This window comes from Callithrix jacchus, chromosome 2 (assembly GCF_049354715.1).
Source record: "Callithrix jacchus isolate 240 chromosome 2, calJac240_pri, whole genome shotgun sequence".
Classification (NCBI taxonomy): Eukaryota; Metazoa; Chordata; class Mammalia; order Primates; family Cebidae; genus Callithrix; species Callithrix jacchus.
This window is the reverse complement of record NC_133503.1, coordinates 174038234-174050428: the sequence shown is the minus strand read 5'-3', so window position 1 is coordinate 174050428 and position 12195 is coordinate 174038234. Positions and strand designations below refer to the sequence as shown.

The 12195-nt window shown below is 39.8% G+C and overlaps 1 protein-coding gene across 4 annotated transcripts in view; it reads left to right on the top strand.

Moving 5' to 3' along the window:
* The window catches only part of CDH6 (cadherin 6), a 150356-nt gene that overhangs the window by 70275 nt on the left and 67886 nt on the right, over positions 1–12195 (top strand). For all 4 annotated transcript variants that reach the window (XM_002745091.7, XM_035291744.3, XM_035291743.3 and 1 more), the window contains exon 2: positions 6254–6609. In XM_002745091.7, coding sequence (XP_002745137.1) covers positions 6382–6609 — 228 coding nt within the window. In that variant the 5' untranslated portion in view covers positions 6254–6381. The remainder of the gene's footprint in view (positions 1–6253; positions 6610–12195) is intronic.

The following is a 12195-nucleotide window of genomic DNA, read 5'->3' as shown; positions in this document are numbered from 1 at the left end:
TGGTTAAATTATATTAATAACATTGCTTTAAATGCCTACTGTGCTTTCAATGCCAAAGTTAAGACTCTGCATACCAAAGAACAAATGTGCTTGCTTTAATTTGTAAGTCTAGATAGCATTATAGTGATATTACACTGATTAGACTTAATCAGGAACACCAGAACAAATCTATGTCGTCTGAATTTCAAAACTTGAATGTAATTATATTGCTTTCAAATCTGTCTTATATTTATTTATTCGTCTGCAAATAGTGTAATAAAATCGCTATCTCAAAGCCAGGTAAGACATTTGAGTCATTCAAGCTGTTATCAAACGTAAGTCACTGGAGAAGCAATTCAATCAATTAAAAAATATTCTAATTAGCATGTTAATTATTTGTGAATAAAAGGTGATTCCAAAGTACACTAGGGAACTTGAGGACATATTAGGTTGTCTTCTCATTCTATATATCCCTATGAAATATTTTTGCACTATTAATTTTCAATAATCTAGGGGAAAAGGTTTTGCTAATCAAAAGAAAACATCAGCCCAGCCTTTGCATTAATTATCACATATTCTAACTTGATAGGACTTGAATTAATGAGGCCCAGGCTCCCCAAAATGGAACACATTAAATAAAATCTGGACTTGACCGTGTACTCTTGTGGATATTGAAGTACATATGCACATTGGCTGCCAGGCAAATAAATTTTCACAGTATGCAATTACCGAAGCGACGTGGGCCTTGCTCCACTATCCCTAAACATCTCAATTACCTTCCAGTCATCGGTAAAATAAGGTTCTGCAAAGATTCAAACTAGATTTCTTGACCACCAACTACTTTTGCATGTCAAATTTCAGAGCATACAAATGATTACCTATAGAAAATAGAAAGTTCCTCAGAAAAAAACTGAGATTCCAACAAATAGAAAGTAGAGACATAGTCTCCTACGTAGCCTTGTAATTCCACTGCTAAACTGTCATTAGGCAGCTCACGTCTTATTTTTAGAGAGTTGTTCATGTTTCTAATTCATTGGCTCCTAATGCTAAGAGGGAATGGAGGGCAGGATGAGGGCAGCAAAAAGGTACAATATCTACTTTGTTCAGCATCGTTTAGTCTTCGGGTATTTTGTGGTTGAATAACCCTGCCTGCTATTTTAAGTTCAGTATCTGAGCATGCCCTTACTCCTTTCCCCTTTCCATTTACTTCCTGATGTCTACAAAATGAGCCACCAATCTGATTGCCACTTGCCACATGGTTCCCCTCTACTTTGCCTGCTCAGAAATCAACAGTTTCCCACAGTTCTCAAAGTTGGGCTACTTCTGGGCCATCGTCTTCCTTTGCTTGAACACATGACCGTTGTGCACCATAGGAACCCTGTTTTTTGCATTTAAGGGTATGCTTGCAACATACTAATTTTTTCCCATTTAATGTTTTTTAGGTTAAGTAAAATCTAAAATTTGGACACTGTTTTGTCACTTTCTGTTGCTTACAACAGAATACCTGAAACCGGAAATTTTATAAAGAAATAAATTTTATTTCTTTTTTTCCTTTTTTTTGAGACAGAGTCTTGCTCTGTTACCAGGCTGGAGTGCAGTGGCGCAATCTTGGCTCACTGCAACCTCCACCTCCTGGGTTCAAGCAATTCTTCCACCTCAGCCTCTCGAGTAGCTGGGACCACAGGTGTGTGCCACCACGCCCGGCTAATTTTTTTGTATTTTTAGTAGAGACAGGGTTTCACCGTGTTGGCCAGGGTGGTCTCAATCTCTTGACCTTGTGATCCACCCACCTCGGACTCCCAAAGTGCTGGGATTACAGACGTGAGCCACCGCACCCAGCCAAATTTTATTTCTTAAAGTTATGGAGACTAAGTGCAAGGTTGAGGTGCCACATCTGGCGAGGATCTTCTTACTGGTAGAAACTCTCTGCAGAGTATCACATGGTAAGGGGGCTCAACATGCTAACATGTGACTCAGGTCTCTCTTACTCTTATTTTCTTTTTGAGCTGGGGTTTCGCTCTTGTTGCCCAGGCTGCTGGAGTGCAGTGGTGCGATCTCAGCTCACTGCAGCCTCCACCTCTAGATTCAAGTGATTCTCCTGCCTCAGCCTCCTGAGTAGCTGGTTTATAGGTGCCCACCATCATGCCCAGCTAGTGTGTGTGTGTGTTTTGGTAGAGACAAAGTTTCACCATGTTGGCCAGGCTGGTCTTGAACTATCGACCTCAGGTGATCCACTAACCTCAGCCTCCCAAAGTGCTGGAATTATAGGTGTGTGCCACCATGCCCAGCCCCTCTTCCTCTTCTTATAAAGCCACCAGTCACACTCTCATGATAACTTATTACTCCATCAATCCTTGAATGGGCTAATCCATTCGTGAGGGCAGAAAGAACCCTCATGATCCAATCATCTCTTAAAATCCCCACCTCTTAATACTGCCACATGGGGGATTAAATTCCAACATGAGTTTTGGAGGGGGCAGATATTCAAACCATAGCAGATATCATTCATTTTAACTTGTCAAATTCTTTTCTGATATAACATTAGAATAATATCAGTATATTAATTACCAGTACCTTTTTTACAAGGGCAAAATTACTAGGTTAAAGCTAGTTCTGATCTTTTTTCACCTGCGTAAAGATGACTTTTAAAACCTTAATGTAATAAAATGGAAAAGAAGAAGATATAGATTTAATGAATGAGTCCAACCTCCAGGGAACTTTCTTTTTGGTCCATATTCTTTTCCTTAATGCAAACAGTGGTGACAAGGCACCCAGTATCTCTGCCTTCCCTGTCCCTATACTACTACTGTTAAATGCTGAATTGAAGTCCACAGAAAACAATTAGTATATAAAGTACTTCAGGATTTTCAAGTGCTTCTATTCTTTAATTTTAAGAAAATTTTGACTTGTGTGGAGATGTTTTCTGATCTATAAAAACGTGTCTAGGCCTAAGAGAGACCTATGCTATCTTCTGCAGATGTTTGCAATGTGTTGTAGATGGATTCTATACATGCAGTACAAATGAGAATAACAACAATAATTAGTAATTATAATATCTAATACCTATGAATATTGTACTAAATGTCAGGCACTGTTCTAAGTGGTTTGCATGTAATGCTCCATTTAATCCTTCTAACACCTTGTGAGGTAGAATAATGAATAATGAAACTGAGGTACATTGAGATTAAACCATTTTCCCAAGTTCACAGGGATTAATGTTGCAGACCCTAGCATTGATAATCATAACCACTAGGCAATCCTGCCTATTAACACCCAGCAATCCCATTACTGGGTACATACCCAAAGGATTATAAAGCATTCAATTACGAAGACACAAGCACATGTATGTTTATTACAGCACTGTTTACAATAGCAAAGACTTGGAACCAACCCAAATGCCATTCAATGATAGACTGGAAACAGAAAATGTGGCACATATACACCATGGAATACTATGCAGTCATGAAAAGGATGAGTTCATGTCCTTTGCAGGGACATGGTTGAAGCTGGAAACCATCATTCTCAGCAAACTAACACAGGAACAGAAAACCAAACACCACATGTTCTCACTCATAAGCGGGTATTGAACAATGAAAACCCATGGACACAGGGAGGGGAACATCACACACTGGAGCCTGTTGGGGGATGAGGGTTTGGGGGACAGATAGCAGGGAGTAGGTGAATTGGGGAGGGATAACATTAGGAGAACCACCTAATGTAGATGACAGGGGGATGGATGCAGCAAACCACCACCTTGGCACGAGTATACCTAAGTAACAAACCTGCACGATCTGTACATGTACCCCAGAACCTAAAGTATATTTTTAAAAAGGGAATATTAAATGAGAATTGCTATGTTATATATTCAACAGTTTAAAGGGTTTTAAAAAAAACTTTATAATTTCACAGAGATATCTATCCCTCTAAAAAACTAACATCGAATATGAGTTTGAGCATTGATAATTTAATTATATATGTTAAGCTTTTATTAAGGAGATACCCTATCAAGTTGATACAAAAAGAGTTGGGCTGTAGCAAAATTAGAGGTTGTAGCCTACTTGGAAATACTACTAAAATTTTTATCACTTAAAAGCTCATTACCAACTAAGAAAAAAACGAAATACTTGACATTTTAGTATCTGTGATATTAAAAAGAACTAATATTTAATATTCAAGTGGAAACAGCTTGTAGAGTTTGCACACAACACCCACAGGGATTGATTTTTCTCTAAAATGGCCTTCAGGAGTCTGCCTTTTAAACAGCTGACACCTCCATTCTCCACATCCCTCTTTCCTGCCAGCATCATGGGGCGCTCACGGAGTGCAGCAGCAGACGTGTAATTCTTCACTGCAGGATTTGTCTTTGCAAAATAATGGAGAATGAGGGAAATTAAGAAAAATGTATTTCCACAGAATCAACCTCAGTGTAATCTTTGCTGCTAAAAATGAATAGATGTCTTCGGAGGACTTTTATCCATATGCCCTCTCAGTCCCCTTTATATACCAGCTATGAGGAGAGAGAAGAATTATTCCTGCCTAATTGATCATCAGTCATTCCACACCTGTACCAAGGCTGCATGATGACAAGTATACTGTTGCCTGGCATTTTTCCAGTATGACTAATTGTCGCAGTACTAATTTACTTACCTGTGGAATTTTCAACTTCCCCAGCCTGCCGTCAAGAAGATGCATAAGAATGAAATAAAGGATTTTAAATGCTGAATATTATACAATATTTCACTTACCTTTCAATAGAAGGCTTTGACTAAACCAGGTATTAGGTGGCTATAATTACTCATGGCTGGAGTAAAAAACAAACGACAACCTTGTTGCATATACATTTACCTGGTAGAATGACAAGAATCAAGTGAACCCATTTTGTCTGATGTAGAGAAAAAAACTACTAATCACATTACCTAAAACATGTTTGTTGATCTGCATGGTTTAGAGTAAATGTACCAGTTCAATTACTAAAGTTCCGCATTACAAAACACTTCCTTGCTGCTGTCGTTAGTATTATTTAAGACAATGTTTTTTCTATATCAAATAGTAGATAAAGGAGTAATTTACTGGCTTTTTTTCCAAAAAATGTGGAAAAGTTTATAAAGGAGATATAGGCATACATGACTTTGACAGCATAAACTTCTAAACCAGTTTGGGACATCTACACCAAGCAATCTGGCCACTAGGATTATTTAAAGGTAGACTGTGCTTTTGAAAATTATTATTTTCCGTGGAAAATTATTACCTGCATGTATAATAGCTGACTTTTCTGAAGATCTGATCGTTGATGACCCTCACTGTGGTACTGAGATTTGTTTGATGCATCTGTGAAAACTACCTAGCAACTATGCAACTGTAGTTTTTGTCATAACAAATATAAATGTAATTTGACCAGTTTGAAAAAATATGCTTGTTTATGATACAAGCAAAAATTTATAAAGTTCAGGATTTCTTGAGGAAATTTGAATAGAATCACTCATTTAGTCTATTAAATAGTCTATTACATACAAATTCTATAGGTTGCTTAATCACTCATCCGATAGTATTATTGGGTCCTCTAAGGAAAAAAAAAAAAGTTTTCTGGTCGAGTTTGGGAAATGCTGGATTAATAATGTATAGGCTTAGCTTCATTGCTGCAAAATATCACTTTAGAAACTTTATTTCAGGCACTTTGATATGCTAATCTGCACTCCAAAGAGACGGTGTATGGTCTTTTCCAACCTCATTTGACCCAAAGGTCCTATCACAGCTCATCTCCGAAGCCAAGAGTCTGCAGAGCAGGCTCTGCCTTGACTCACGCCTGGCACATCTCAGGGATTCAATCCATTTTAGCGAAGTTCCAACATTATGCACTTTCAATTGAATTCAAATGGTCTGTGATGTTCTTTGCCTTAGACTTGTTCATGAGGATAAATATGCAAATAGAATCAGAAACACAAACTCATTTTTTCTACCAGATCTCAGCCCACATATTCCAAGGTAAAGGAGTAGGGCAATAATCCATTCTGGCACATTGACCTACAGCAAAGCTAGTCCTTAAAATAGGATTTTTAAGCGATAGAAAAGGAGAAAGAAAACAACAGCTTCCTACCCAGCACATGCCTTCCCTTTAGCATGTCTGGAAGACCGTCTCCTTCATTTCAATATTGATAGCCAACTTTTTTTGTTGTTTTGCTATTCAAATTTCTGTCCTCTTTTTTCCAGCCTATTTGCTCTAACACTGAATTTTAAGCATCTCTAAAAATGCTTGATATGTTATTATTCTTTCCAGATATCCTCTGAGAGCCAAGCAAGGAACATTAAGGAAGGAAGGAGGAATGAGGCTGGATACAGTGCAGTGAAAAAGGCAGTTCCCGGAGAGGGGCACTCACGACCCGGAGACTCGACGGTGCTATCAGCATGAGAACTTACCGCTACTTCTTGCTGCTCTTTTGGGTGGGTCAGCCCTACCCAACTCTCTCAACTCCACTATCTAAGAGGACTAGTGGTTTCCCAGCAAAGAAAAGGGCCCTGGAGCTCTCTGGAAACAGCAAAAATGAGCTGAACCGTTCAAAAAGGAGCTGGATGTGGAATCAGTTCTTTCTCCTGGAGGAATACACAGGATCCGATTATCAGTATGTGGGCAAGGTAGGATTCCTTTGATGTTCTGGGTTTAAAAGCCTGAAGAAGTTACTTCTAATAAATAGAAGGGGAGGATGTGAACTATTCCCCAAAAGATTGTTGCTTATCCGGTAAGACTTTTTTTTTCCACTTGAGTAGTTTCAGGAAGAAGACTGTAGCAAGAAGCTGAGAAATGTTAGCCCTGCAACAGAGAGAGAAAATGCTCCAGTTGAAAGTGAAACGCCCACAACCACTCGCATAGGATTATCATAAATCCTTTAATTTTTACTGTAGCTTGAAAAATATGGTCTGGCTATTCTATAAAGTAGGGTGTATTAAAAATAGGAATGGAGAGATTAAGCTGTAAAGAAAGGAAGGCTCCTTTTTCTCTCGTTCTAAAAGCAAATATTCTGAGCTATAGTCCTTTGGCCAAGTTCAAATTAACAACCTCTTAACTCTGCTACCTCTGGCACCATCTATTCTATTCTCTGGCCACATGGAGCCCTTTGCTGTCAAAACCCAGCACTACCTTAGATTTGACAGCTGCTGCTGCTCCTGCTAAGTCTTATCTCAAATAGTTGGCAAAAAGACAGGTATTTCAAAATCTTGTGATCTGTGGCAAAATCTGTAAAAGAGAAAAATGCTATATAAAGGTATTCTTTCCAAATATCTGACCATTTTATTGACTCCAGAAAGTAAAGTGAGGAGGCATCTCTTATTATAGCCCTCACAGATTACTGGAGCTGAGTCAGGGAAACAGCTTGGTTAGCCTGTCATCATGAGATTCATTGGAATTTTATCATCAGCTCCAAACTTGTTGCAGAATATCTGCATACCAAAAAGATGTTGAAGAAGAAAACAGAGTTACAGGTTGGTACTTTGCAGGTTCTGTGCCTCGTAAGGCAATATTGATTTTTAAAAAACCATTGTCACACATCCCTTTATAAACAAACCGAGAGTGAACATAAAAATATACATGAGAAAATGCATTCATTTATGATTACAGCTATGATTTTAAGACATCTATATTAGGATAACATGCAAAAAAAACACATACTTTTTGCAGATTCCAAGGGCTGCATGTTCACACTTCAATCTGTGATCAAATATCCCTGAATAACCATATGTAAATATTCTTTTTAAGTATTTACCACCATAAATGAAGGAAGCTATCCATGGCTTGGGCTGACGTAACCAGGAGGTGTTCCAATGATGTGAATTATTAATGTGGAATAAAGTAAGAGAGGAAATGTTCAGTGAAGGGGCGAACATCAGCACAGATCCCCAAGGATCTAGCCATGTTTGCTGTGAAATTCACACTCTGTGTGACTCCTAAAGACAGTTCAGCTACTTGTACTTCACTCCATTCCCTTGGTGAAATTTGAAGAACACTAGGTTAACTGGGTGATGTCATAAAAAATCATCATCATCTTAAAAATCTTTAAAGCAATTTTTACAACACAAATAGCATCATTGCCATAGAAGATCAAGTTTTAAAAAGTGCTTTATCTAAATAATGGCTCCCCTTTCTCCTTTCCAGTTTTCTTCTCCAAGTATGATGCCGTTTTATACCTATAATACCATATATTCTAAAAAAAAAAAAAAAAAAAAAAAAGCCAGGTTATGTCAGGATACTAGAAACAGCAGTGGATAAAACCACGTAAGAATCAGTTTTACAATTATAATTGTGAGAAGGAATATTGCCATGGGGAAAAGTTACAAGCTGTGGACTCAAGCAGATCTGTGAATGCGCCACTGTGCTGCCAGCTGCCAATTACGTGACCCAGGACAGGTTATTAACCTTCCTGGGCTTTAGTTTCTTCACCCAGAAAGTGCATGCAGCAGTGCCTACTGGTGGAGCTGCACTAGTGGCAGGGACAGAGTAGGTACATAAAGAAGTAACTATTATTGGTAAAAATCCACTGTCTATGTTCTATTAAATCTACGTGCAATGCATTAAAGCGGCATATTGACGTCTATATCACTGCAGAAGTAAAATGAGGTAATTAACAAATCTCGGCAGAAAGTATAGAGAAGCATTGGCAAAATCTCTTCACAGCTACAGCTTTGACTAGATTAGTTGGATTTGGATAGTTTATTGGCAGCTAGATAAATTTCCCTCCCTCCTCATCATCTGTCCTTCCCTGTTGCCCCTCCCTCTCCTCCTTGTGGTTATAATACAGGAGATATTTGCCAGAAAAAAAAAAATCAAGGGCAACAACTGAAGTTGTCCTAGTTGCCACCGTGGCTGTATCAGATACATTAGAGGTGGATTTGAACTGTTGATATGGCATTTTCTCAAATTCCTCTTTGAAGTTATAGGATTTCAACAGATGAAACAATTTCACTGGTATTTTTTTACCACCATTTAAAAAATAGAAAAACACATTTTTTAAAAAGAAGACCAAGGAGAGAGTTGCCCCTCATTTGTGACCACAAGTTGATCCACTTTTAATTTACCTGGAGTAAAAGAGACACCTCATATGATTATCCAGCTCATGAGGTCAGGAAACTTTTAGAAGAAAAAAGTGATTAGACCAGAGCAGAGGTTCTAAAACTTTCTTCGTTCACAGAGTCCTTCTTCACAGTGACCTTAGACTCAAAGAAACACCTCATAGTGCCATGTATTAAATAGACTCAAACAACTTAATAAGTATTTTTGTTCTAACAACTTAATAATTATTTGAAAAACCAATACACATAAATTGACAAAATGTATTTTCCTCTTAACCACAGTTACAAATGGTATGTGTGCATCTCTTGAACACCGCACAACTTCTCAATCGGATCGGACACAGCCCTCTCGTTTCCTTTTCCATCTTGATTTTTGCACTGTAATTGCTTTTTGTCACAGCCACTATGAAAAACCCAGCTTTGTAAATATAAATCATTGAAATGAATGCAGCACCACCTACTGTTGAAACTGTGAACTACCTTGAGCTAGTAATTCACAAAGGGTCTTCAGAGGTCACGCTGCTGTATTTCTCTCCTTTTCCCTCCTTTTTTCTTTTTAATTCTTTTTTGGGCTGGGGTCTTGCTCTGTCACCCAGGGTTAAGTTCGGCAGCGCATTCTCCGCTCACTGCAGCCTCGACTTCCTGGGCTCAAGCTGTCCTCCTGTCCCAGCCTCCCAACTAGCTGAGACTACAGCATGAACCACCATACCAGGCTATCCCTCCAAATCTTACATACTTCCCATTCAGCTCCCTCCTGCAACTCACATTGCCTCAGTGCACACTCCGGGAACCATTAGAATAGTTAGGCTGACGTAGAAAGGTGTACCAAGGCTAATAGAACCTTTTTTTTTGAGACCGAGTTTCGCTCTTGTTACCCAGGCTGGAGGGCAATGGTGCGATCTCGGCTCACCGCAACCTCCGCCTCCTGGGTTCAGGCAATTCTCCTGCCTCAGCCTCCTGAGTAGCTGGGATTACAGGCACGCACCACCATGCCCAGCTAATTTTTTGTATTTTTAGTAGAGACAGGGTTTCACCATGTTGACCAGGACGGTCTCGTTCTCTTGACCTCGTGATCCACCTGCCTCGGCCTCCCAAAGTGCTGGGATTACAGGCTTGAGCCACCGCGCCCGGCCAGAACCTTTATGCTATTTGAGCAGGTTGCTACTAACTAAAAATTAGTTTGAGTGTTAGGCACCCACCATCAGAGCCTATGGTGGGTACCTAACACTCAAAAGATCGATGTGTATGTGGAAGGACAGAAGCATTAACTGAGGGAAAGTAATGCTGTTGAGAAACTAACACTTAAAATAGAAGAAAAAAATGTTTACATTATAAACATCTGTTTCTCTTTGTGTTCATTTGAAATAATGATGATGCAGATTAATTGGTGGTAAGTCATCATGAGGATGGTGGAGTGAGAAAAATGTGAGAATAAGTGAGGGAAGAAAAGGGCTTTCAGGTGTAAAAGGGAGGAAAAAAAGGGAGGTCATAGATGGGCGGGGGGAGGGGTCACAGCAGCCAAAGAGGAGTCCAGGGGCTGGAATGGCAATGACTAGACGGGGCTTTACAACCGAAGCATACGCAACTGCAGAGACCTGCCTCCTCCTCCTCCTCCGCCTTAACTTTCCTCACCCTTCCACTGCGTTCTAGTGCCAGCAAGATTAATGCAGAGACAGGGACAAGACGGGGGGCCGGGGGGGGTGGGGGGGGCAGGAGGGAGGATAGTGGTGAAAGCCAATTATAGTTGAAATATTGACAAGCCAAATTCTGATGTTTGATAAAATGTCAACTTCCACTCACTTAAAATGGTGGTGGCAGGAACGGGTAACGGGATAGGAAGAAATAAGCGGTCCTGTATCCAGTACGTTTCTGAGTTGGTGAGTTTAAGATATAAAACGGGATGTGATTGCTTTCTAAACTGCATCTCCATGTGGGGGCTGCTTGAAGCTGCTTTCGCTTGAGTGGCATCTGCCTCACCTGGGAACCTGTTAGGAATGCAGAGTCTCAGGCCCCACCTCCGATCTGAGTGAATCCGAAATCTGCATTTTAACAAGATCCCCAGGTGAATTGTATGCACTAAAAATTTGAGAAGTGCCGCTTTTAAAAATACCTTCCCTGACTCACCTACCCAGAAATTCTGATTTAGTTTATTTTTAATTCTTTATGATTCTAACATGTTGCCAAATTTGGGAGCCACTGGCCCAGGAGGATATTATTACCAATCATGATAACAAAATGTGGCAAGTTCAGTGATAAATTGGGCATCCACAAAGTATCATCAAAATGAAAAGGAGAAGAGCCAACTAGGCTCTGTGACTCAGCAGAGCTTCCTAGGTATTTGAACCCCATCTAAAGACAGAGCAGGTGTTAGCTTACACTGCAGCGGGAGAATTGCCAGGACCTTCCAATTAATCGGGTGTAGAAGCCAAAGGACCAAGAGCTGGAGTTCAAATAGTCAGAGATTTAGAGACTGAACAACCAGCAGAGTAAAAGAGTCCTAACACCCTTTGGGAGGCCGAGGCAGGTGGATCACGAGGTCAAGAGATCAAGACCATCCTGGTCAACATGGTGAAACCCCGTCTCTACTAAAAATACAAAAAATTAGCTGGGCATGGTGGCGTGTGCCTGTAGTCCCAGCTACTCAGGAGGTTGAAGCAGGAGAATTGCCTGAACCCAGAAGGCGGAGGTTGCGGTGAGCCGAGATCGCGCCATTGCACCCAGCCTGGGTAACAAGAGTGAAACTCCATCTCAAAAAAAAAAAAAGTTCTACCACCGACAGAAAACACGAAGAAGTACAGATTTTCTTGTCAGGCTGAAGAAAAGAGTGATTTTTGTACAAAATCCACATGGGTTATCTTTGGTTTATGTAAACTTAATATCATAGAAAAATGGAGGGAAGCCTTGTAATTCCACATTTTCAGAGATCCCTGTACCCCTCGACCCTGTTTTATGTAATGTAGCAATTTCTTGATGATGATTGGTACATAGTCTAAGATTACATTCCATAGGGGGAAAAAAAAAGCACAGGTAGATGTAGATACAGATTTGATTTTGAAGACACAGGCATTTATTAACACAAAGATGAATTTCCTTAAAATACCAGCATGATGCCTAACTTTAGGTAGAAGATTTGCACAGTACATTAAACAGCCACAGCAA